Source organism: Pan paniscus, chromosome 23 (genome assembly GCF_029289425.2).
Source record: "Pan paniscus chromosome 23, NHGRI_mPanPan1-v2.0_pri, whole genome shotgun sequence".
Classification (NCBI taxonomy): Eukaryota; Metazoa; Chordata; class Mammalia; order Primates; family Hominidae; genus Pan; species Pan paniscus.
Window position 1 is genome coordinate 30,428,841 of NC_085927.1, and position 26,263 is coordinate 30,455,103.

The following is a 26,263-nucleotide window of genomic DNA, read 5'->3' on the forward strand; positions in this document are numbered from 1 at the left end:
CAATTCTCTTGCCTCAGCCTCCCGAGTAGCTGGGATTACAGGCGCACACCACCACATCTGGCTAATTTTTGTATTTTTAGTAGAGACGGGGTTTCGCCATGTTGTTCAGGCTGGTCTTGAACTCCTCACCTCAGGTGATCCACCCACCTCAACCTCCCAAAGTGCTGGAATTACAGGCATGAGCCACCGCACCTGGCCAGGAAGTTCTTTATAGCAGTGTGAAAATGGACTAATATACACAACTGTGGTCACCATCCTAAGGACCTATCCTCCTCTTCCTTCTTGGTCATTTTCCGCCACTCATAGTAGTAACTCCAGTTTTTCTTTTTAATTAAAAAAATTTTTTTTTGTTCCTAGAGCCATAAGTTTTGAAACTCCAGTTTTAATTCCATGCCCTAGGTTTAAAAAGGTGAGCTGGCCTTTCTGGGCAGCCTCCTGGAGTCTATGGCCACTGATCTGGTGAAGTGTCCCTTGGATGGACATTTTTGACCTGGGTGAGTCGGGGGTGGTCTTACCACACAGGCAGAAGTCTTCGCTTTGGGTTTCCCAATTCTAACCCGGCAAATGGATCTAAAGACAAACTATGAATGTTCAATGTGTAGTGTTTTTAAATATAAGTTTGCTTTTTAATTATGTAAACACTGACAGAGTTCCAAAGTCAAAATTATTAAATATGGTACATATCTGTCAGTTCCATCCTGATCTCTCCCTCTTTGGCCATTTTTATTAACTTTTGATTTACTGTTCCTTTTTTTTTTTGAGACAAGAGTCTCGCTCTGTCTCCCAGGCTGGAGTGCAATCTCAGCTCACTGCAAGCTCCGCCTCCCGGGTTCACGCCATTCTCCTGCCTCAGCCTCCCGAGTAGCTGGGACTACAGGTGCCCGCCACCATGCCTGGCTAATCTTTTTTTGTATTTTTAGTAGAGATGGGGTTTCACCGTGTTAGCCAGGATGGTCTCGATCTCCTGACCTCGTGATCCACCCGCCTCGGCTTCCCAAAGTGCTGGGATTACAAGCGTGAGCCACCGCGCCCGGCCTACTGTTCCTTTTTTTTGTAAAAGTATAAACAAATATGTATATACATTTGTATTGCCACAGTGATATAAATTTTTTTAAACTTAAAAAATATTCCAGGCTGGGTGTGGTGGCACACGCCTGTAATCCCAGCATTTTGGGAGGCCGAGGCAGGTGGATCACCTGAGGTCAGGAGTTCGACACCAGCCTGACCAACATGGGGAAACCTCATCTCTATTAAATACAAAAATAGGCCGGGTATGGTGGCTCACGCCCGTAATCCCAGCACTTTGGGAGGCCAAGGCAGGTGGGTCACCTGAGGTTAGGAGTTCGAGACCAGCCTGGCAAACATGGTGAAACCCTGTCTCTATTAAAAATATAAAAATTAGCCAGGCGTGGTGGTACACGCTTGTAATCCTAGCTACTCGGGAGGCTGGGGCAGGAAAATCACTTGAACCTGGGAGATGGAGGTTGCAGTGAGCCGTGATCGTGCCACTGCACTCCAGCCTGGGCAACAAAGACTCTGTCTCAATAAATAAATAAATATTTATTATTTTTTTGAGACGGAGTCTCACTGTGTAGCCCAGGCTGGAGAGCAGTGGCATGATCTCGGCTCACTGCAAGCTCTGCCTCCTGGGTTCATGCCATTCTCCTGCCTCAGCCTCCCAAGTAGCTGGGACTACGGGCTCCCACCATCACGCCTGGCTAATTTTTTGTATTTTTAGTAGAGACGGGGTTTCACCCTGTTAGCCAGTATGGTCTCGATCTCCTGACCTCGTGATCCGCCCGCCTCAGCCTCCCAACGTGCTGGGATTACAGGCGTGAGCCACTGCGCCTAGCCATTAATTAATTAAAATAATTAACCAGATGTGGTGGTACATGCCTGTGATCACAGCTGCTTGGGAGGCTGAGGCAGGAAAAGTGCTTGAACCTGGGAGGCGGAGGTTGTAGTGAGCTGAGATCACACCATTGCACTCCAGCCTGGGCAACAAGAGCGAAACTCTGTCTAAAAAAAAAAAAAATTCTGGCTGAGCGCAGTGGCTCATGCCTGTAATCCTAGCACTATGGGATGCCAAGGCAGGTCAATCACCTGAGGTCAGGAGTTTTGAGACCAGCCTGGCCAACATGGTGAAACCCTGTCTCTACTAAAAATACAAAAAATAAGCCGGGCGTGGTGGCATGCACCTTCAATCCCAGCTACTTGGGAGGCTGAGGCAGGAGAACTGCTTGAATCTGGGAGGCAGAGGCTGCAAGGAGCCGAGAATGCCACTGCACTGCAGCCTGGGCAACAGAGCGAGACTCTGTCTAAAACAAAACAAAACAAACAAAAAAAAATTCCATAAAAATGGAAAGCAAGAAAGAAACCAGTGAAACTAGCTGAGTCCTGAGTTGGTACAACCACACACAGAAGAATCATTTCAGGCGGCCTTTCTCTGGTAGCCACCACCAAGAGTTCACACGGAGGCCCTGGGTACTGGCTCCCCTCCCCACTGCCTCTGGATCTAACCCTTATGCTAGGCCTGTATGCAAGCAGAGAGCCAAGCAGTCAAGGGAAAATAATGTGGGAGGGGAGCCAGGGGGAAGGAAACAGGTTGCGGAAGAGAAGGTGCCTCATGACAATCCTGTAAGTTGCCACCAGTGTGAAGGCTCCGGCTTGGTGAGTGTGGCTCCACACATATCACCACTCAGAGGCGCAGAGAGTGTGGCACTACCTAGTGAGGGCAGTGAATGATTCCACAGGACTCAGTCTTTCAGCAGAGGCTGGCTGCTGTTCTAGAAGCACTTTGGTCTACAGACTCCAAGGCTAGCCCCTGGGACACCCAGCCATGTAACTCAGCCAGCCCACAGGTGGGCCAGAGTGGTGAGGACTCAGCCAGGACACATGGAGTCTGCTGCCCAATTCAGCCAGGGAAATGAGGTCAGCCCTGGGGTTGGGGAATAGGGCAGACAAGCTGCACTCAGACACAGGGTGCAGTGGGCAGGCTGGCGCGAGGGCAGAGGAGGCTCGGGCTCCTGGCTGTGGTCATTCCCATGGATATTTTCTGTGCCATGACCTGTGCTGAGCACTTTATGTCCATGGATACTGTTACGGGCTGAACTGTGTCCCTTCAAATTCATATGTTACAGGACCTCAGAATGGTACTGTATTTGGAGATAGGGTCTTTATAGAGATGATTAAGGTAAAATGAGGTCAATAGGGTGGGTCCTAATCTAGTATGACAGGTGTTCTTATAAGGGGAGATTAGGACACAGACACACACAAAAGGATGACCCTGTAAGGACTCAGGGAGAAGATGGCTATCAATAAGCCAGGGAGATGGGCACAGTGGCTCAGGCCTATAATCCCAGCACTTTTGGAGGCGGAGGTGGTCAGATTGCCTGAGCTCAGGAGTTTGAGACCAGCCTGGGACAACATAGCGAAACTCCATCTCTACAAAAAATACAAAAATTAGCTGGGCGTGGTCGCACATGCCTGTCATCCCAGTTACTTGGGAGGGGTAGCGGGGAAGGTGCTGAGGTGGGAGGATCGCTTGAGCCCGGGAGGTTGAGGCTGCAGTGAGCTGAGATCACGCCACTGCACTCTAGCCTGAGTGACAGAGCGAGACCCTGTCTCTTAAAAAAAAAAAAAAAAGCCAGGGAGACAGGCCTCAGAAGGAAACAACCCTGTTCGAACAATGACCTTGGACTTCTGGCCTCCAGAATTCATGCTTTTTGTTTGTTTGTTTGTTTTGTTTTTTGGCCTCCACAATTCTGAGAATGAGAATAGACATTTCTGTCGTTTAAGCTGCCCAGTCTGTGGTGCTTCGCTATGCAGCCCTGGCAGACTAATGCATACGTCATCTCGTTAATTTTCCTCACCACTTCCGGCTGAAGAGGGCAGGATTCAGGGATTTGAGGGGACCCCACCGATGAGAGGGAAGCCTGGCCAGGCTGGCAACAGCCCCAGAACCGGCTCGCTCCACAGAGCATGCTTGGGCCTCAGGGTGAGGCAGTGGGTGAACATGGGTATCAAGGGACAATCACAGGGCCTGGGGTAGGGGGAGCAAGGGGACTGCTGGGCAGCCCTGCCCCTGAGGAGGCTCTGAGGAGCCTGTGAGGGCTGGGGACAGACCGGGCACAAGCTGGGTGTGGAACACACTCTGTGAGTGAAGAGGACGGCCATGCAGGTGCAGGCTTACCTTGTCGTACCTGAGGGCCTGCACAATCTGGGGGATGTAGAAGAGGATGGCGTCCTGTGGAGGTGGAGCAGAGTTGGCCATGACTTCTGAGAGCAGAGCCACCCAACCCTACGGCCCAGGCCCTGCCTCTGCTTCTGCTCTGCCCACAGCAGGGCTGAGAACTGGCGAAAGCCCAGAGGATGGCAGGCAAAATGACCGATGGCTCAGAACACAGGAATGGAGGAAACAGGTAAAAGGAGCAAGGCTCCTGCTCTACAGCGGGCGAGGGCCTCGCGCTCCTCACTAGGGAGCCTGCCTCAGGGAAATGGTCTGCTGTGGGTCAGACTCTAGAATATTCCAGAGACCCTTCTCCACCATCATCATGGCTATCTCGTGGGCTCCCTGGGCTCCCACAAGGAGTGAGGGACCCTCCACGGGTGAGGTCACTGTGGGGTTCCAAGGCACAGCTAGCTGCACTGCTGTGTGGGGTGTGCACAGCTGCCACACCGCCTCGTAATCAAACTCAAGTTAACTTTATGTCTTTAACTCAAACGCCTCACTAGATTAAAAAACAAATGTAACTAGAGAACACATTTGAATTAGAACTAAATCCATCTTCTACAACTACTTGAGCAAAAAACAGGGAAAGGACCAGTATGTAACGGGGCGACCTCATGGCCAATGGTGGGGCCTGTGCCTCTCACCAGGTAAGACCCCTCCCAACAGTCCTACCAGAGGCCAGCTCAGCAGGGCCCTGGGCTCACCGGAGGGAAGGACCGCAGGACTTTCACCCCGTACTGCGCCGTGAGAGGGTGCGGCGGGTACATGCTGGAGAAGTAGGAGAGGCCTGTGGGTGGGTCCGTGGGCGCCCAGCACAGCACATGGCTGAGCTCTGGAGCATCGGCGTCGATGGTGTGCCAGGTGACCAGGAACTGCAGAGAAGGTGGGGAGATGCTGTGGCTTGGGCAGTCCCGGGACCTCTGGAGATACCTGGTCCACGGGCCACACAAGGACGGCCATGAGAAGTGATGTTTCTAAGCATCGGTAACCATGGGAAAGATGCTTCTGATGTGTTATGGAAAACAACGTAACTGCAATTAGGGTGAAGTGCATTACATTTTTTTCTACTGTGAACAAAATAAATGCTACAGACAAGAAATAGAAAACACAGGAAATCAGAAAAACCATGAATAGCACTGAAGTTGCCAAGTGGCTGTTTTTGTCTCATTTCTAGTTTCAGGCATTTCTGGGTGCAGTGTGTTATTTTGTGCAGTTTGAACTCAGGCCCTGGTACGCGGGCTACACTACCTTGATTGCTTCAGGCACATCACTAACAGCTCCCGGGTCCAACCGAACGAGACGGGTCACTTCGTTCCCAATGGCTTCTGTGTTCTTAAACCTACAGTGCACAGAGGGTATGGGTGGTGCTGCCTCGCCAGGGAACCTGCACTCTCCCACCACACTGGAGTGAGGGGAGCCAGGGGGAAACACTGAACTGGAGGGATTCACATCAATACCAAGTGACGGCTTGGGTGCAAACAAATAGAAAGAATGAAAACCTGCTATTTGATAGCACAACAGGGGGACTACAGCCAATAATAACTTAATTGTACATTGAAAAATAACTTTAAAAGAGTGTAACTGGATTGTTTGTAACTCCAAGGACAAATGCTTGAGGGGATGGATACCCCATTCTCCAAGATGTGCTTATTTCACGTTGCATGCCTGTATCAAAACATCTCATGCACCTCATAAATAGACATCTACTACATATGCACAGAAATTTTAAAAAAAAGTTTAAATAAAAAAACGTTTAGCCAGGTGACGGCTAAATGTTCTATTATGCCACTAACTAGTAAGTCTGAACATTAGTGTTTTTTAAAAGAGGATTATAATCTGCTGTGATGAAATGCTGGAACTTTCTTAAAGAAACAGGAATTTTTCTACACTTAACTGTTTAAAGGGCTTCCTTTCACCATCCTTGTCTTAAAACCCCTGCCTCTTACTCCTTTTCCTACCATATCCTCTCCTGACTCTCCACAGCTGCTCATCCAGTGAGTCAGTGTCTCAGTCAACAGTCCAGGGGCCACAAGGCACCTGGTCCATGAAGGGGCAGCTACTGGTTTCCAGGTGTTCCCACCTCAGGCTAATGCAAGGCGGACGTCCCATGAGCACTGTGCTTTGAGACAATGCAGAGCTGCGCTGCGATCCTATTCCAGAGGATCAAAGTAGGGCTGGAGAGAGGATGCGGTGCATTGGCAAGTCTGGGCTCACAATGGAGAATCACCCACCCTGGACACATTCACAGGAGGCTGTGGACCATCTGGTGGGATTCTAAACAGGGACTCTGCAGTCCCTCTCAGCCACCATCGGTCTGAAGTTCTGTCCCCATAAGAGCTGCCACAGAGAGATCACAGGAATGTCACTGCTGTCTGCAGCATGTGCCTCCTCCAAATACTCTGCCACTGAAAGGTGACATCCAGGAACAAACCCAAACCCTCCCCAAGGCGGTTCCGGCAGCCACCTGCCAGGAGTGACAGCCTCCACATGCTTCCTATCCAGCAGGAATCAGATCTTGGCTCTGAATTCACCCTGCTGCTACCTCCCTAGGCTCCAGCTGCTGCAGCACCCCAGGCAGGCATCTGAAAAGATCACGAGGGTTGCTGGGTTATCTCTGCACAGAAGGGCTCGGGGAGTGTCCTGGGGCTCGAGGACTAGACTACTTCCTGACTATCCTTGAAAGGGGCTGCAGGGCACTCCTGAGAACTCATGACCCAGCTGGCAAGCACCCTGCGCTGGACCTCTGGTGAGGCCTGTGTCAGGCTGTGGTGCCCGGTGGCCCACCTGGCAGGCAGCTGCACGGCCAGGTAGGGAGAGATGCTCCAGGCGAGGTTCACGTTGTCCTTCCACTGCTTCTCACTCAGGCTGATGTACTTAGATCTCCAGTTGGCCACGCTGTTCTCTCCGGCCTGGTCTAGTTCCAGTTCCGGGGCTGACAGCGGGTTGTACCATGTGATGAGACGCTCGATCTCAGTGGCCTGGCAAGATAAGACATAAGGCCTGATATGCACCCCTTCCGTGAGTGCCCACACACTGCCCCGGCCACCAGGTGTTGTACAGGCAGGTGGCGGGCAGCAGGCACAGCTGCACCTGTGGGCCTTACCAGCAGGGACAGCAGCAGCGTCCTGCGCTTCATGTAGTATTTGTGCAGCTGGGAGCCCCGGTTGGTTTTCTTAGACATGCCTAGGAGGAAAGACAAAGCACAGGTGTAGTCCTCAGATGCTACCTGTCTGCCCTGAGATTCTAAACCTAGAGGAAGCTTGCAGTGCTCTGTTCTGCTGTCTGAGCAAGTGTCCATCAAGCAACTTGCAACTAGAATGATAACTTGCATGTGATGGCCCCAGCAGCACACCTCCCACCGACCTGATTTCTTGGAGATGGTGGACATGCCGCTGGACAGGGGGTATGTGTTGATCCAGCCTTGGGTGGCTTGTTGCCGAGAGCCGACAGTTATGTCCAGGTTGCTCCGGGTGTCCTGATTATCTGAGGGCAAACACATTGTTGATTCTAGAGTGAGGTGGCTCAAGAAAAGGTACCACAAAAAATAAACTACTATTCACCAGAGATAAAGCAATTAGTGGCAGAGCAGGCATTTTCTGGAGTCCTGGAATCGACTGCAGGAACAAATCTGTCTGGATGGTGGGTTTTCCAAAAGCATGAGAAGTTCTTTATTTTAACTATTCTAGATGGAATGTTTAAACATTTTTATTATATTTCTTTTAACCTTTTCAAAATTTTTTTATTTATTTACTTATTTATTTTTGAGATGGAGTTTCGCCCCTTGTTGCCCAGGGTGGAGTGCAATGACGTGATCTCAGCTCACTGCAACCTCCGCCTCCTGGGTTCAAGTGATTCTCCTGCCTCAGCCTCCCAAGTAGCTGGGATTACAGGTGCCTGACACCATGCCCAGTTAATTTTTGTATTTTTAGTAGAGACAAGGTTTCACCACGTTGGCCAGGCTGGTCTCAAACTCCTGACCTCAGGTGATCCACCCACCTCGGCTTCCCAAAGTGCTAGGATTACAGGAGTGAGCCACTGTGCCCAGCCTATGTTTTACTTTTGAGAAGGAGTCTCGCTGTGTTGCCCAGACTGGAGTGCAATGGTGCGATCTCAGCTCACTGCAACCTCTGCCTCCCGGGTTTAAGCAATTCTCCTGTCTCAGCCTCCCGAATAGCTGGACTACAGACACCCACCACCATGCCTGGCTAATTTTTGTATTTTTAGTAGAGATGGGGTTTCACCATATTAGCCAGGCTGGTCTCGAACTCCTTACCTCAAATGATCCACCTGCCTTGGCCTCCCAAAGTGCTGGGATTACAGGCGTGAGTCACTGCACCTGGACTTCTTCTAGCCTTTAAAATAGAATAGGCTGAGCACAGTGGCTCATGCCTGTAATCCCAGCACTTTGGGAGGCTAAGGCAGGTGGATTGCTAGACGCCAGGAGATCGAGGCCAGCCTGGACAACAAGGCAAGACGCCCTATCTCTACAACAACAATAAAAATTAGCCAGGGGACCTGGCATGTGTCTGTAGTCTTAGCTGCTTGTGAGGCTGGGGTGGAAGAACTGCCTGCACCCAGGAGTTTGAGGCTGCAGTGAGCTATGATTACACTATTGCACTCTAGCCTGGGCGACAGAATGAGACTGCATTTCTAAAAAAAAGTAGAAACTAAAATAGAATAAAACAAATATCATAATTTTCTTGATAAAAGATGGCAGTTATCTGATCACCGGCAATGTGTAGTCCTTTAGTACGGTGACAACTTGAGGGCCTGTGGGGGCAGACTGTAAGGACTGTTTGTCCTCTTCTAAGTGGAGCCAGAAAGCTGCCTTAGAAAGTCACTGCATCTGCTTTTTTCTTTCATTTTCCTGCTAGTTAGGTTGTCAGCCGTGGGTCTGCTAAAGAAAACCGTCTCAGCCAGGCAATGTGGCTCACACCTGTAATCCCAGCACTTTAGGAGGCTGAGGCGGGCGGATCAGAAGGTCAGGAGTTTGAGACCAGCCTGGCCAATATGGTGAAACCCCATCTCTACTAAAAAATAAAAAAATTGGCCGGGCACGGTGGCTCACGCATGTAATCCTAGCACTTTGGGAGGCCGAGGTGGGCGGATCACGAGGTCAGGAAATCGAGACCATCCTGGCTAACACGGTGAAACCCCATCTCTACTAAAAATACAAAAAATTAGCCGGGTGTGGCAGCGAGCGCCTGCAGTCCCAGCTACTTGGGAGGCTGAAGCAGGAGAATGGTGTGAACCCGGGAGGCGGAGCTTGCAGTGAGCGGAGACTGCACCACTGCATTCCAGCCTGGGCGACAGAGCGAGACTCCGTCTCAAAAATAAAAAATAAAAAAAAAACGTCTGGGCGCGGAGATCGAGACCATCCTAGCTAACACGGTGAAACCCCGTCTCTACTAAAAAAATACAAAAAATTAGGCAGGCGTGGTGGCAGGCGCCTGTAGTCCCAGCTACTCAGGAGGCTGAGGCAGGAGAATGGCATGTACCCGGGAGGCAGAGCTTGCAGTGAGCCGAGATTGTGCCACTGCACTCCAGCCTGGGTGACAGATCAATACTCTGTCTCAAAAAAATAAAATTAAATTAAATTAAAAAATAAAAATAAATAAATAAAATTTAAAAATTAGCCAGGCATGGTGGCGAGCACCTGTAGTTCCAGCTACTCAGGAGGCTAAGGCAGGAGAATCGCTTGAACCCAGGAGGCAGAGGTTGCAGTGAGCCAAGATTGCGCTACTGCACTCCAGCCTGGGAGAACAGGGCATGGCCTCCTTACAGAGGTTTGCTGCTTGTTTGCGTGGCATGTTTTCATTCAGCATACCCTTCCCTGGAATGCTTTGCCCTGTCCACCCGGCATGCCGGTGCAGCCATTCAGACTCAGCTCAACTGTCTCTCTTCCAGAAAACCATCTCTGATTCCCCAACTCTGGATGGGCCAAGTGCCTGTCCCCGAGGAGTGCTCCCACAGTTCCCTCATATTGAAATCACCTGTCCATTTGACTGCCTCCTACAAGGCAACAACAGACCATACCCCAGTCATGTGGGTGTGCACCAGCCTCAGCCCAATCCTGGGCCGTCAGCTGCTCAGAGGGGAGTGTGAACGCAGCCGGCTGCTCAGAGGGGTGTGTGAACGCAGCTGGTGCCAGTGCAGGGAAAGTGCGGTGAGTGGAGTCTGCTCAGCTGCCTTGGGTGCGTGTTTATGCTTCTCAGCTCAGGCCAGAGGAGAAGCAGAGCCAGGCATGCACCGGCCTCCAATGACCGTGCAACACAGCCAAGGCCAGGGCTCAGGGGGGTCTAACTGCTTTTCCGTCCCTACCTCTGGCACCCTCAGGGCAGCCCACGTGGCACCCCTGTCCTGCCTGCCTCCACCATGAGCAGCTGCACTGTTGAGGGTTACCTGGGGGAACAAGCTGGCTGGCGGTCAGGTACTTCTTATCTGAGAACATGGCGGTCCAAAATTTAATCATGATGCTTATGTCTTCACGCAGCCGCTTCTCTCCTTGAGTAGGGAACTTTGGGGGACAGCTTCAAACAACCATAAGAGGACAAGGGCTGAGTGTCTGGAGTCAGGGACTAGGGGCCAGTCACACAAAGCAGTGAGAAGTGATGCAGACAGTTTCTTAATGACAAAAGGTCAGCCCAAAGCCAGTCATTAGCAAGGATGATCTGGCCCATTCCCATGGGAAGGTGTGGTGGCTCGGGAGCCCTCTTATGCCCTCCTCCCTCACTGCCCACAGCAGCCCCTACAGCTTTCCACTGAAGCTGCACTTGTGGCAGATCAGGGCAAGGAAGCTGCACTCACACAACAGCACAGCCTATGGGTGCAGAGCCCCAGGCAGTGGGTGTTTGCAATTCTTCGTGCAATAAGCCTTCACATTAACAGGGAAATTAAATGGACGCACTTAATCTCCTAAATCAGTTGAACTGAGGGAAAATTTGCCTACATCTCGCTGGGAGGCTAGCTCTAAGTACACGGGACACATGCACAGGGCTGAAGGGTATTTAAATCCACAGGGCCAGGGATACTGAAGGAGGAGGTTGGTGAGCACAACTGGGCAACTGTGTATTCCTGTGAGTGACTTCCTGGGGGTCTGGGGCGATGGAGCACTTGGAGGGGCTGCACCGTCCCTGGACGCTGCACAGCACATCTTAGGGGAGTACCTGAAGTAGTCAAAGGCAGTGGAGTAGATCTTCTCGCGAAGCACATTGCGGATGGTTGCATTTGGAACCACGTCGGCATGCAGGAGGGACAGCCCCAGGGTCAGCAGCCTGTGAGGGAGCCCGGGACCCAGTCAGAGCAGGAGCCTGGCCTGGGGCCAAGTTCACCTTCTGGACTCTCTTCCCTGCCCTTCCAGGAGCAGCTCACTGAAATGTGTTCCCCGTCTACAGAAGTACCGTGATACACAGACGCCCCATGACACACTGTACACACCAGGGGCCCTGTGCTCCCCAGGAAGAGGGCCCTCACTTGAAGCGGGGCCCGATGGCCGCCACGTGCCGGTTCATGCTCCCCTTGGCCCCGCCGATGTTCAGGGACATGGAGCGCTGCAGCAGGCTGGAGAAGATCTCCACTTGGTCAGAGCTGCAGTACTTGGCGATCTCAAACCGCTGCACCAGGAACTGAGCGAAGAGAGGAAGACGCTGTGATGGTGGGACTGAGCCGGGCTAACCCTGGGGCCGGCAGAGACAGCTGAGGAGGGGTTCTGGGCTGACTGGCCGAGCTTGCCGAAGGCCTTGGGCTCGGCTACCCCCACCCCAGGAACAGTCCTGGCCCCCCAGGTGGAGCACCCCACAGCCTTGGTGGGGGAACAGGCACGTACGTCGATCCAGATGTAGTGGGGGGTCACTTCGGGGGGACAGGGTTTGGGTTGACTTGCTTCCGAGGCAGCCAGGGGGTCTGCTTCCTTTATCTCAGCAGAAAACAGGCCAAATTTCTGCTCCACCGTCATGTGCCAGGCCCCTGCCATCTCCCGCATGAACTACAGGTACAGAAGGAATGTTAGCTCCTCTGTGAAACACAAAAAGGGGCTACTGTCAAGTTTTCTCTAATTAAAAAAAGGAACACGTGCTCACTGAATAAGATTTAGAAACCAAGAAAAGTATGAAGGAAAAAATGAAGATCGCCTATAGTCCCGCATCCCAGGGTCATCTGTGTCAGCGCTTGGTGTATTTTCTCCAGCCTCTCGAGGCTGCATTCTGTTCAACCTGGTTCACAGTGTGGACATTGCAGGTGTGAGGTGGCAGCACCCGGGATGTACCTGATGCCCTGACAGGCACTGGGTAGGTGACTCTTCTCTATAACCCTGATAACCCTCTGTGGCTGTGAGCGGGAAGACCCCTCTGTGGGCTGCTGAGCTGGCAAGGGCAGAAGAGGGTTCTGGATCCAGAGCCTGGCTCCTCCTCTCCACCCCACACAGACCCTACCCGATGCCTTCATCCCGCTAACCAGATTAGGAAAGGCCCACGGAGCCGAGGCGAGCCTGCAGCCACCATGGCCAGGCCTGGGAGCCCAGGGTCAGGCTGCTCCCACGGCCCAGTCATGCTCAGCCAGGTCCCCATTCCGTGGGGGGGCATGAGGGGTGCCCAGAGGGAGCAGCATGGTGCCCGGGAGACACCTGGGTGCTGCAGAGAGTAAGAGGTGCAGCTCACACATGGAAAGCCCCCATGATTTCTGGGTGTTTTTACAAGGAGACCAAGAAACAGCATTTGGCATCTGGCCAAAGAGGATTCTATCCCTCTGTTGTCCCAGCAGCACCAGCTTCTACAAGGGCTCCAAGCGCCTGTGCAGAGGTGGCAACGAGGCCTAGTGAGTAGAACACACACCGCGGCTCCCTCCCCAGTACCCATCCCCTCCCTTCTTCCTCATGAGGTGGATCAGGGTGGCCACGTGGCCAGTCACAGGGCTCTCAGCCAGGGTCCCTGCTGGCTGAGGCGGCCACTGTTCTCCCCGGCCACTCTAATGAGCCAGGGAGAGTGAACTGGGCAAGGCCCTGGGAACACATGCCAGGGTGAGCTTCATAAGGTCAAGGCAGCTGGCCTCTGCCTTTTGCACTCTGTCCTTGTCTTCCTTCCTGCTGGGAGGCACAGAAGCCATCTGGAGGCTGTGAGGGTGGAGACAAAGGCCACATAAGCCCAGGATGGCCAGGAGCCGACGGGAGCCTGGGGCGGGGCTCTGTCTGCTGCTTCCCTCTAAGCTGCCCATGGGGTGAGGACTCCTGGGGGACGAGGCACTAGAGCCTGCTTTCTGTTTCCTGCAGACCGATTAGTCTTATGGAAGCAGACAAGGGAGAAAAAAATGGGGGGGACCCCAGAACTGCCATGGACAAGAAGCCATGGAAGAGACACACTCCCACCTATTTGTTAAACAACCACATCCTGGTGGCTGCCTCTGTGCCAGGGCCTCGTGGACTCTGGGCATGGTGCTGTGAATGAAGACAAACATGACCACACAGTCTATGGTGGGGACCACAGACAACAAGAAATAAGCTACACACACTGAGAAACACTAAGAAACAGCAGTGCGAGTGAGCGTGTGACAGACCAGGTGGCCAGGGAGAGCCCTAGAAAGGAGGGGATATCTGAGATGAGCCCTGGAGGAGACGCAGGAGTGAGGCGCAAGGCACGGCCATCTGAGAAGAGGGAATGCATGACGCGGCCTATGGTGGGAGCAGCCCAGGAGGGCAGCTTCAAAAGTGAAACTGATGGGATGTGCTGAGAATCATCCGTGGGAAGTGCAAGCAGGACCCCAGCATGGCCACAGCACAGCAAGCGAGGGGAAGAGAGAGGATGGAAGTCAGGTGGGAAGGGGGCTTGCAGGTCACAGAAACAAGCCCACCTTCGAGTCTGTAGGGGGGCTCTGATTCCCCCCTGGCTTGCGCCAACCGCATGTGGAGAAGGGGAAGATGCCTGGGGTTGGGGAGCAGGAGGCCAGGCCAGAGGGCAGCAGCTGGGATGCTGGGACTTGTCAGATCCTGGATAAACCTCAAAGGTGAAGGTGATGGGATGTGCTGAGAGTCATCTGTGGGATGTGCATAAGAGGGAGTCAAAGACGTCTGAGCAGACAGAAGGACCTCGCTGGCATCTACAGTGAAGGGAAGGGCCATGCTGGCATCTACAGTGAAGGGAGGGACCTTGCTGGCATCTACAGTGAAGGGAGGGACCTCGCTGGCATCTACAGTGAATGGAGGGACCTCGCTGGCATCTACAGTGAAGGGAAGGGTCACGCTGGCATCTACAGTAAAGGGAGGGACCTCACTGGCATCTACAGTGATGAGAGGGACCTCGCTGACATCTACAGTAAAGGGAGGGGCCACACTGGCAGCTACAGTAAAGGGAGGGGCCATACTGGCATCTACAGTGAAGGGAAGAACCACCCTGGCATCAACAGTGATGGCGGATGGGCGACCAGTGCAGCGGTGTCTGGAGCTGAGGTTGGACCCATTAGTTGGGGCTGCTAATCAGTTCACCATGCAGGCTGTGGGCCAAGCCACTGAAGGGATGCACCTGGACTAGGAGTGACTGGGCTGGGTAAGCAGTGGAGCTGGCCAGAGTAGCCAGGCAGGGAGGAGGAGCCCTGGGGCATGCCAGTACTGAGAAGGCCCTGAGCTCAAGAAGGTCCCTTTATTCTGGAGGATGAAAGGGCTACAAAAATTACAAAGGCCTTAAGTCCCTGGGAAAAGCAGTTAGGCTCCCAAAACAGCTGCTTTCAAGACCCAGAACTCTGAAGGAGGCTGTGAGCAGCTTTCCCTGAGCTGATCTGTCCTCCTACCATCTGGGACCTGCTAGTGATATCAGTACTCCATCTGCCCTGCCCCCAGGGGTCAACCAACCCACTCCTATCTGAGGACCCACTCCTATCTGAGGACCAGACAGAGAGGCCAGAGGTTCAAGGGCACCTGGACTAAGGAAGTGGAGAGGAGAGAGACGGATCTGGGCTCCAGAGCCCCAGGTACAATGTGAGGGCTGACACGTGGTCAGGAGCACCCCCAGTGCCCTGTGAAATGGGAACGGCTACAGCCCCTACTCTTTTTGTTTTTTTTTTTTTGAGACGGAGTTTCGCTCTTGTTGCCCAGGCTGGAGTGCAATGGTGCGATCTTGGCTCACCGCAACCTCCGCCTCCTGGGTTCAAGCGATTCTCCTGCCTCAGCCTCCTAAGTAGCTGGGATTACAGGCACATGCCACCACACCTGGCTAATTTTGTATATTTAGTAGAGACAGGGTTTCTCCATATTGGTCAGGCTGGTCTCGATCTCCCGACCTCAGGTGATCCACCGGCCTCGGCCTCCCAAAGTGCTGGGATTACAGGCGTGAGCCACTGCGCCTGGCTGAGCAGCCCCTACTCTTAAGGCCCACCGAGGTCTGAGGCTGAAGCAGCATATGGAAAGGAATCCTGACCATAGCAGCACTGTGTCCTGACAGTCACAATTTGTGGTGAAACCAGAGCTTCCAGAAGACCCTGAGAGGAGGGCACACTTGTCCTCTTCTGGGAAGTGGAGAGTCCCACCAAGAGATAGTGTGTAGGCAGGTGTGTGTAGGCAGGTGTGTGCAGGCAGGTGGGCACCTGGGCCCACACAGGAGTGAGCGTGGCTAAGACTTCCCAGGATCGGGTCCCTCCTGAGCCCACAGGAGGACAGCCTCAGGGTGTGGGGGAAACTGCAACCGTCAGCCTAGACCGCAAGGCCTGGGTTCAATGGACAGGAGAGTAATATACATATAATGCCCTGCTTAAGTTGGGCACACAGCAGGACCAGAGCAAGTTATCAGTTACTAGTGCAGCCCACATGCATTTATTTTGGGTCATGAATTTTAAGTATCATACAAGGATCACGAATCTTTCCCCTCTCAGTGAAATGAAGGTCCCAGACCCCTCTAAGGAGGTCAGGCTCCCCACTGTTCCCACGCTGAGATGCAAACAGCAAGTGTGACATCTCTTCATCTCCTAGGCACTATGGGACCTGGACAGGTCAGGTCCTTGTGGAGGCAGAGACAGGGAGTGAGGACCTGAATGACCACGTGCTGCTGGGGCCAGTGCCAGGTGTGAGTGTGAGTGGGTGGAGAAGCCTGACACAGGCCAAGGGACCTGAGGCCAGCTGAGCCACTGGAGATGGCAGGAGCAGGAAGTGCAAGCTGGACTCCAAAAGACCCCAAATGAAACAGTAATTTGGTTTGTATAAAAATTCCTTTAAGACACCTTTCCCAATTTTGCTTAAAATAAAAAAAAAGGAAGTGGGGTAAAAAGCAGGAAGAACCCATACTTCCTGCCAAGACCAGCTATTGAGTAGGAGGAGGAGCCACCAGACATAAGAAAGACATCTCGGACAGGCGCGGTGGCTCACGCCTGTAATCCCAGCACTTGGGGAGGCCGAGGCAGGCGGATCAGAAGGTCAGGAGATCGAGACTATCCTGGCTAACAAGGTCAGGAGACTCAGTCACACACACACACAAAAAAGCAACTGGCTGGGCGCAGTGGCTCACGCCTAAAATCCCAACACTTTGGGAGGCCGAGGCGGGCGGATCACAAGGTCAGGAGATCGAGACCATCCTGGCTAACACAGTGAAACCCCGTCTCTACTAAAAAATACAAAAAATTAGCCGGGCGTGGTGGCAGGCGCCTGTAGTCCCAGCTACTCGGGAGGCTGAGACAGGAGAATGGCGTGAACCCGGGAGGCGGAGTGAGCCAAGATCGGGCCACTGCACTCCAGCCTGGGTGACAGAGCGAGACTCCATCTCAAAAAAAAAAACAAAAAAAAGCAACAACAAAAAAAGTCCCAGCTACTGGGTCAGGAGGCCGAGGCAGGAGAATCACTTGAGCTCAGGAATTTGACATCAGCCTGGGCAACATAGCAAGACTGTCTTCAGGAAAAAAAAAAAAAAAAAACAAAAGAAAAAAAATAAAGACCTCCTTCTCTCTGGGAAAATATACAGCAGTCCTCCTCAACTGTCAGTTTTATTTAAATGTACAATGTCCAGTATAGAAACAAAAACTTTCAAACATTGAAGAAAAAAGATAAAAAGAAACTGACCCAAGATGACTCAAATACAAGAACAGACCAGATAACGATATAAAAATAATTACAATAAATATGCTCAAAGATTTATAAGAAATAATGGAAAGAATGCATGAAGGTAAGAGAATCTCAGCAGCAGAAAATGCAAACTATAAAAAAGAATTAAATGGCTGGGCGTGGTGGCTCATGCCTGTAATCCCAGCGCTTTGGGAGGCTGAGGCAGGCGCATCACCTGCGGTCAGGAGTCCAAGACCAGCCTGGCCAACATGGTGAAACCCTGTCTGTACAAAAACACAAAAATTAGCCAGGCATGATGGCTGGTGCCTGTAATCCCACTTACTTGGGAGGCTGAGGTGGGAGAATCACTTGAATCCACGAGGCGGAGGTTGCAGTGAGCCAAGATTGTGCCACTGCACTCCTGCCTGGGCAACAGAGTGAGACCCCATCTCAAAAAAAAAAAAAAAAAAAAAAAAAAAAAGAATTAACTAGAAATCCTAGATCTGGAATTGTTTCTTTTTCTTATTTTTAAATTAAATATTTTTTGTTTTGTTTTCTAGACCTGAGAATTGTATCTGAAATAAAAAATATACAAGATGGTTTTACAGCAGAATGAATAAAGCAGAAGAAAAGAACAGTGAACTGGTATACAGGTTAAAAAAAAAATTAACCAAACGAAAGAGTGATAAAAACCCTGAAAAACTGAAAAAGACTACAGAGAATGTCGATGATCTATGGGACAATACCAAGTCACTAATATATGTGTACCTGGAATCCAAAAAGGAGAAGAGAGAGAGAATGAAGTAAAAAAAAATTAAAAAAATATTGACCTTAAGAGCCTAGGAAGTAAAAAAAAAAAAAAAAAAAAAAGAAATGACAAAGAAATATTGACCTCAAGATTTCCAAGTTTGATGAAAATCCTAAATCCCTGAAATTAAGAAGCTCAATGAATTCCAACAGGATAAATACAATGAAATTCACACACAGTCAAACAACTAAAAATGAAAGATAAGGAGAAACATCCAACAAGTAGTCAAAAGAAAAACAATAACATATACAGTCATCCTTGGTATCCTCAGGGGAACTGGTTCCAGGATGTGGAACCCATGGATATGGAGGGCCGGCTGTACTGAGAAACAAAAAGACTGTTGACTTCTCTCCAGAAACAATGCAAGCTACTAGACAATAGAAGATAATATCTGAAATGCTAAAAACAATAAAACAAAAAACTATCAACCTAGAATCCTGGGCCTAGAAAAAATAATCCATATGCATCAAAGATGAAGGTGAACTAAGATGAGAGAATTTATTTCCAGCAGACCTGCATTACTGGAACTGTTAAAGAAAATTACTTGGCAGAGGAGATCACAGGAAGACTGTAAAAGTGTGAGTGATGAAAAACATTTGGATAAATTATAATGCTGTAACAAAGCCTTGTCTTAATTTCTTTGAAAGACTTTTGATTTTTTTGAACAGAAACAACATTATAAGGTCTAATGCATATAGTAGTAAAATATGAAAACAGGACACAAGGAATTAGAGGGAGAAATTGGGTGTCATAATGGCAGTGGGTATCCACAGTGGCAATGGTATACAGCTGTTTCTGCAGAATCCTCTCCCTGGCAAGAACTATAACTGATGTGGCCACTCCAGTTGTCGTTTACTGATAGCTCACTAGGATGCAGGTGCTCTTGTAATGATGTCCACCATGCATGTGAGGAGCCCCGCCCAGGAATCAGAGCCCTGCAGGCTGAAGCGTGACTTCCACAGGCCCTTCTGCATATCTTTGATGGGAGCAGGCTGGTCAGGCTGAGAACCCAGCACTCCCCTGACTTCACAGGTGTCCCCCTGACTAGATAACCTCCCCCAGGCGCCCACTGGACCAAAATGTTTCCTAACAGCGCTGAATGGTGTGATTGATACAAACCCCACGAGGTTATAAAATAGCAGGCAAATGTGAGATATTATCATCACTGCCACCACCACCAGCCCGGAACATTTTAATTCCATTTTTGGAAATATTCCAATTCTCCTGAGGGAAGAAGAAAATCAAAATCCCCCTTTTTGACCACTCATTTCAACTGATCCTAAGAAATACAGAAAGAAAACATGTCAAATTCCCTGCTACCCTGACAGTTAACAGAATCTTTGAAAAATAAAATTATTCTTAAGCGTTTATCTAATCAGCTGAAACGTGAGTATAAACTTCCTTGTGGGCACCCCCCGCAGTAGCAACTCCAGAAATACGGATGCAGGGGAAGGGGGCTGATCCCAAGATTAGGTCAAGAAAAACATTCCCGTGGACAAACACAACTGCTCCCAATCAAATTCAAAGTTAACAGGTGTTCAAAAAGCTGGATTTCCAATTTCAGTAGAGAAATGGCTCCCCCTACCGAGGTTTTGGGAGATAACGGCTTCTAGGCACCAGTGGGATGCTGTTAACATATATTCTATTTTCTGTGACTGTCAGGTATAATAATAGAAGCTATAAGGAGACTGAGGCTTGAGAAGGTGAGGGGCTTGCCCAGTGTCTCCATGCTTGGTGGTGGCGGCACCAGGGAAGGCTCTTCCCGTCTGTTATCCCATCCCATCCTCACTGCCAACCCGAGGTCAGGGTCCTACCGGCACTTCCACTCCATCCTTGCCAGCCAGCAGCCACTCCCAGCAGGCCAGGGCCGTCTCCATGCCATGCTCATTGAACATCCGGAGGGGACCCCAGCACAGATGATGAAGGAGCTGCGGGTCACAATCTGGAACCAAACACACGTCAGTCAGAGGCCTCCAACAACAGCTGAACCCCAAAACAGCTTCCCTGGGCCAACAAGAGTTGACCAGCTGGGGCCAGTGATGGCCTTTTATTGACTTTCCACTCATGAGAGATACTCCTCTACTGGGGGAGCTCCTGCTCTTTCTCCGGCCAGTACTCCAGCTGGCTATGGGTCATCAAGGCCAGCATTCATTTAGAAACGAGCCCAGAATTGCACAGTGCTTCAGTGAGTTACCTTTACTGCTAATGAGCATTGCGGTCAGCTTGAACATGGCCTGCGTGTAGTGCTGAGGATGACTGCGGTCTAAAGCTGAATGTAGATCCTGGACCATCATTTTGTTCAGGTCAGACATCTGGCCTGTGGTGCCTGAGAACCGAATCATTCCATACACCTGCAAAAACATTCTCATCAGCAACTAAGCATATAATCCAGGCAATGTGGGTGAGGTTCTGGAAGCCACCAGACCACACTTGTGGTGGCACTGGTGGGTGCCTCGCTGCCCCAAAGTGGAGCTCATGCATGCAGAGAGACAGGCTCATTTCAATGATGCTACTACTGATCACAGCTTTTTTTTTTTTTTACAGAACAGCTCCTCTAGAAATGCATGTTGGCAGTGCCACCACTGCAGATGTTCCCCAAAGGTGGGACTGCATGCATGTGAGCTGGATAAATACATTTCCTCAAACTCAATTAATGACTCAAACAACAATATCAGCCTCATTATTATTTTCTGAGAGAGGGAGTCTCGCTCTGATGCTCAGGTTGGAGTGCAGTGGCGTGATCTCAACTCAGTGCAACCTCCGCCTCCTGGGTTCAAGTGATCCTCCCACCTCAGCCTCCCAAGTAGCTGGATTACAGGCATGTGCCACCACACCCAGCTAATTTTTGTATTTTAGTAGAGACAGGGTTTCACCATGTTGGCCAGGCTGGTCTCGAACTCCTGACCTCAAATAATCCGCCCGCCTTGGCCTTCCTAAGTGCTGGGATTACAGGCGTGAGCGGCCACACCCAGCCCTCCTTACTATTATTAATAATTTTTTCTTTGAGACAGAGTCTTGCTCTGTTGCCCAGGCTGGAGTGCAGTGGTGCAATCATAGTTCACTGCATCCTTGAACTCCTGGGCTCAGGTGATCCTCCTGTCTCAGCCTCCCAAAGTGCTGGGATTACTGGCGTGAGCCACTGTGCTTGGCCAACCTATCTATTTTTAAAGACAAATATAACTTTTTTTTCCAGAGAGAAGAACATACAAGTGACAGAGTGCTAAGAAGGAGTGAACTCCCACTCGGACCAGGCCACTGATAGACTTTCAGAGTCACCAGGGAGCTTAGAAATGGCATAGACTAGGCCGGGCGCGGTGGCTCACGCCTGTAATCCCAGCAGTTTGGGAGGCTGAGGCGGGCAGATCATGAGGTCAGGAGATCAAGACCATCCTGGCTAACACAGTGAAACCCCGTCTCCACTAAAAATACAAAAAATTAGCCAGGCGTGGTGGTGGGTGCCTGTAGTCCCAGCTACTCGGGAGGCTGAGGCAGGAGAATGGCGTGAACCCAGGAGGCAGAGCTTGCAGTGAGCCAAGATTGTGCCACTGCACTCCAGCCTGGGCAACAGAACGAGACTCTGTCTCAAAAACAAAAACAAAAACAAAAACAAACAAACAAAAAGAAATGGTATAGATTAGCTTCTGAGTTTATGGAGCAGGAAATGGAGGCCCACAGATGTGATGGCACTGGTCAGGCTGGAATAAACTGTGGTGTGGTGGGTGAAAGCCCATGATGTGGAGTTGGAAGATGTGGTTCCAGACCCCACTCCACTTGTGCGACTTTGGCAAGCTACTTAATCTGGGGAACCTCCGTTTATCTATAAAACTGGAATAATAATACATACATCTTACTGAGTGCCCAAGAGCCTATGGCATGTAAATGTTTCTTACTGCTTTAAAAAAAAGCCAAAAAAATTAAAAACCTTCATTCAGTGTAGCCAAAGTGTACACAGAGTTACCCTCTTGTGGAAAAAACAAGTAACTGTCATAAACACTCTGGAATGTGCCAAGAATCCTCCTAAAATGTGCTCTTTAAATCCTCCTAAAATATGTTAATTCCACATCACCCGGACGCTTTGTTCATTTTCCACTAGGAAGCAGCCAACAGGCCTCAAAACAAGAGGACACTTTAAAGGACCTAGGGTGCAAGGACAAGAGAAGTACCTCGCCTGCGTAGCGGTTGCGCAAATTCAGGGATGCCATGAAGTTGGAGTAGTCCTTCTTCACACAGGCCGGGCGCTCGGTCAGCTGAGTTGCCTACAGACAGATAACCATTATTTTAGACTATGGCAGCACTATCCTTTTCTCGTGTTTACCATGGCTAAGCCTAAACCCAATTAAGAAGTCACACTCGGATCTGGGGGTTACTATTAATAAAAATCTTCACTGCTGGCAAGTTAATAAAGCAAAATATTTTAGAATATCCAGCAGTTTGATATGTTCCGTAAGAAATTTAAAAAAAAAGTCTCCAGAAGGCAGTTTCTGCTACTGGTAAATAGGCCTTTGCAAGAAAAAGAATCACTAGATTGTGAGAGCAATTGTCACCTGTGATGGAAACGCCATGAAAGCATTCACAGCCGTCTCCTTGAGAGTTGCGTGTGCAGCTTATAAATGTCACTTACAGACCGTAAAGGGGCTGAAGGGGAGAGCCAAGGCCAGCAGGCTCTTAAACATCTGCTGGCTGCTCTTCAGTCTAATGGGAAGAGACAGAAAAGGGTACACCTTGAATACAAAGGCAACCCACAGAATGGGAGAAAAATATTTGAAAACTACCGCCCACCCACTCCACCCCTCCAGCCACTCTCTCTGCTTCAGCCTCAGCCTCCCAGCCCCAGGGCCTCAGTGACCTGGCTTCCTAACCCAGGCTGGCTGCTGTGCCACACCTTTCAGTTCCTGTTCACCCACGGTCACTGCAGAGTACAGCATGCATTGAAAAGGACCTCCTTTCGCATTTCCCTTTAGCATTAGTACTAATGGGGAAAGTGAGCTTCTCAACTGTTTTGAGTTTAGAGGGATTTTTTTTGAGGGGACATGGTGTGGAGAAAGAGGACCAGGAGAAGAAAATACAGATGTTGGGGAACATCAAAATATAAACAAGAACAAAAATACATGATTTTTCTCATGAAATTATTAAACTGGTTTATTTAAAAAAATAAATTACGTAAAACTGCTTTACATTTTCTGGAAACAGTGCGGTCTTTGGCACCAAGCAGGACTGAGTTAGAGCTTGGCTCTGATACTAATCAGCTGTGAGACCTTGGGAAGTCAATGTCTCTGAGCCTCAATGTGCTCATCTGTAAAGTGGGCATAACCCTCTCACAATGTTGTTACACGTTCAACGTAATGACACACACAATGTCCTGGCATGGCAAACAGCACCTGGTGGGCAGTGCAGGCCAGCTCCCTCCCTTCCACCATCACTCCTCACTGCCCAATGCGATCTCGGCTCACTGCAGCCTCCACCTCCCTGGTTCAAGTGATTCTCCTGCCTCAGCCTCCTGAGTAGCTGGGATTACAGGTGCATGTCACCACGCCTGGCTAATTTTTGTATTTTTACTAGAGATGGGGTTTCATCAAAAAAAAAAAAAAAAAGAATTTTTTTTTTTTTTTTTGAGATGGAGTCTTGCTCTGTTGCCCAGGCTGGAGTGCAGTGGCGGGATCTCGGCTCCCTGCAAGCTCCGCCTCCCGGGTTCACACCATTCTCCTGCCTCAGCCTCCCAAGTAGCTGGGACTACAGGTGCCCGCCACCATGCCCGGCTAATTTTTTGTATTTTTAGTAGAGACGGGGTTTCACCGTGTTGGCCAGGATGGTCTCGATCCACTGACCTCGTGATCCGCCCGCCTTGGCCTCCCAAAGTGCTGGGATTACAGGCGTGAGCCACCGTGCCCGGCCCCAGAATTAATTTTTAAAAATTAAAAAAAATAAGTTAGAGAAAACCTAACTTACATCAAATTTTCTGGGGAAAAAGAACAAAATATTTTAGGCAAAACAGATCTTTCACAAGTCAGCTGGCTAGAGTCTAGAAAAGGCTTACAAATGAGAACACATATTCTATTTTATGTAATAAAGCTTTGCTCCTACCACCCCCAAAAAGGAAAAGGCTTATGACTATCATAAACACTTACAGTCTATGAGTTCCGCCTCTGGCCTCTGTGGCCACCCAGTGGCAGAGACATCCAGGTCAGGGCACTGATACCTGGTGCCCCGTCAGAGTAGGAGGCCCGGGACGGGTGGCCCTGCAGGTGCAGGCTGGACCCAGCTCAACCATGTCTGCTAGACTGGTGTCTTTAGAGATAGTGCAGTGACCTCGAGAAAAGTGCCCTGATAGCAAAATGAGGCGAGAAGACACCAGCCTTCTCTGGCACAGCCTCAGGCCCCACAAAAGCCAGAGGGCACTCAGGCCCCTCTCTCCTGCTGGTATCCCAAGGGAGGCCTGTCACCCTTCCTCCTGGGTGCACAGCCTCTGCACCTCCACATATCCCATCCCATGCTCCATTTGGAGAGAGTTGGGAAGCACACATGGCCAGGCTCTAGATTCACATTAACCAACAAAATCTCTGACCAGCCCCAGTCACATGGCCAGGTGGAACTGCCTGCTTTAATCCTTTTTAACTCTTAGCTCTAATTTAACTCAGAAAGTATTGCTGTGTGAAACCTCTGTCCTCTAGATTAATCTCTAGCAGAACAAGAAGCTGAAGGCATTCACGTGCGGTTCAGCACCTGCAGAAAACAGAACTGTTCAGGAGTCCAGTATACGCTCCAGATAAGTGCGACTGTGGCACCGCGCTGCCCGTGTCAGGCGGAGCTCTGTTTCCATCCTCTCAGATGGGGACATTCAAATCAAAATCTGATCACTGACATATCAAGCACTGATCCCCATAAATCCATAAATTAAAAAAAAAAAGCACAATAAGGAAACACTCATTTCAATGGCCACCTCTTCTTTGGGCCAAGGTGCGGCTTGCACCACTACCATTGTCAACAGACATCCACAGCACCCTGCATGTACTCATGTGCATCATGAAAAGCGACAGCCGAGCTCTAAGCCTTCCCCTGCACTGTGGCTCCTATGGTCTAAGGGGTCACTGCTCTTCAGAAGGCTCGCACATACCCCGAGAGTTGTGTTCTGCTTGTTGTAGCCAGCAAAGTGAAGGATGCTCTCAGTGGCCATGGCCAGCCCCGTGTGCTGGGACAGTCCCGATACCCAGTTCTGATGTTTGTTCAGATATTCCTGAAATAGGAAAAACAGATGGAGTTTCAGTTATTTATCTGATTTTTTTAGAGGCAGGGTCTCGCTCTGTCACCCAGGCTGGAGTGTGGTGGCACGATCATGGCTCATTGCAGCCTCGACCTCTTAGACTCAAGCCATCCTCCCGCCTCAGCTTCCCAAGTAGCTGGGACTATAGGGGCACGCCACTATGCCTGGCTAATTTTGTAATTTTTTTTGTAGAGATGGTGTCTCACTATATTGCTCAGGTTGGCTTGAATTCCTGGGCTCAAGTGATCCTCCTGCCTCAGCATCCCAAAATGTCAGGATTACAGGCATGAGCCACTGTGCCTGGCCTTGCTATTTCATTTAAAGGGGAAAATAAAACTTTATAAATTAAGGTGTGGGCAAATGGACCAAACACTGGGTTTCTGTCCTGGGTCTGCCCCTCCCTAACTAGCTGTGGGACTGTCAGTAAGTCAAAGCCCCTCTATGACCAGCTACTGCTCATTTGACTGAGGACGAGGCCAATTCCCCGAGCGGCTGTCATGCAGTCACTGCGGTGTTGCACCGTCAACGGGGGAGGGCCATTTATTCTTTCAGCACATCCTTGCTGAGCATCTGCTGTGGTAGCCACCAGGCAAATAAGCTACAAAGCCTTGGCCTTGCGGTCAACAGGCAGGCTGTGTGGCGTGGAGCCTCGGTTCTTTACTGCAGCATACCAGCAGCCTGGTGTGGGTGAACTGGACAGCAGGAACGAAGAACAACACCTGTGTCCACCTGGCCACCCAGTGGGAGAAGGGTGCTGGGCAATGGGATACCTGGCAGAGCCCAGAGGTGTGAGGGAGGCCTCCTGCTCTGGGGACCACAGGGGGCTCAGCCTGCAGGAGTACCAAGGACAAGGGTCTCGAGGGTGGGGGCGAGCCTGGGCCAGATGCAGGCCAGGCGAGAATGGCCTCCAGGGTCACGCAAAGGTGTTTACAGGCGTGAACCAACTAATTCCCTTAA

At 50.5% G+C, this 26,263-nt stretch overlaps 1 protein-coding gene across 6 annotated transcripts in view; it reads right to left on the reverse strand.

Annotated features, from left to right (window-relative positions):
• Nucleotides 1–26,263, reverse strand: part of PI4KA (phosphatidylinositol 4-kinase alpha) — a 151,023-nt gene that overhangs the window by 14,600 nt on the left and 110,160 nt on the right. For all 6 annotated transcript variants that reach the window (XM_034948745.4, XM_034948743.4, XM_034948744.3 and 3 more), the window contains 14 exons: nucleotides 25,160–25,279; nucleotides 22,212–22,304; nucleotides 20,243–20,399; nucleotides 19,863–19,990; nucleotides 12,057–12,215; nucleotides 11,705–11,856; nucleotides 11,398–11,505; nucleotides 10,634–10,761; nucleotides 7,595–7,714; nucleotides 7,335–7,414; nucleotides 7,016–7,209; nucleotides 5,480–5,570; nucleotides 4,936–5,103; nucleotides 4,193–4,246 (listed from right to left, as the gene is read on the reverse strand). In XM_034948745.4, the coding sequence (XP_034804636.2) occupies nucleotides 4,193–4,246; nucleotides 4,936–5,103; nucleotides 5,480–5,570; nucleotides 7,016–7,209; nucleotides 7,335–7,414; nucleotides 7,595–7,714; nucleotides 10,634–10,761; nucleotides 11,398–11,505; nucleotides 11,705–11,856; nucleotides 12,057–12,215; nucleotides 19,863–19,990; nucleotides 20,243–20,399; nucleotides 22,212–22,304; nucleotides 25,160–25,279 (1,752 nt within the window). The remainder of the gene's footprint in view (nucleotides 1–4,192; nucleotides 4,247–4,935; nucleotides 5,104–5,479; nucleotides 5,571–7,015; nucleotides 7,210–7,334; nucleotides 7,415–7,594; nucleotides 7,715–10,633; nucleotides 10,762–11,397; nucleotides 11,506–11,704; nucleotides 11,857–12,056; nucleotides 12,216–19,862; nucleotides 19,991–20,242; nucleotides 20,400–22,211; nucleotides 22,305–25,159; nucleotides 25,280–26,263) is intronic.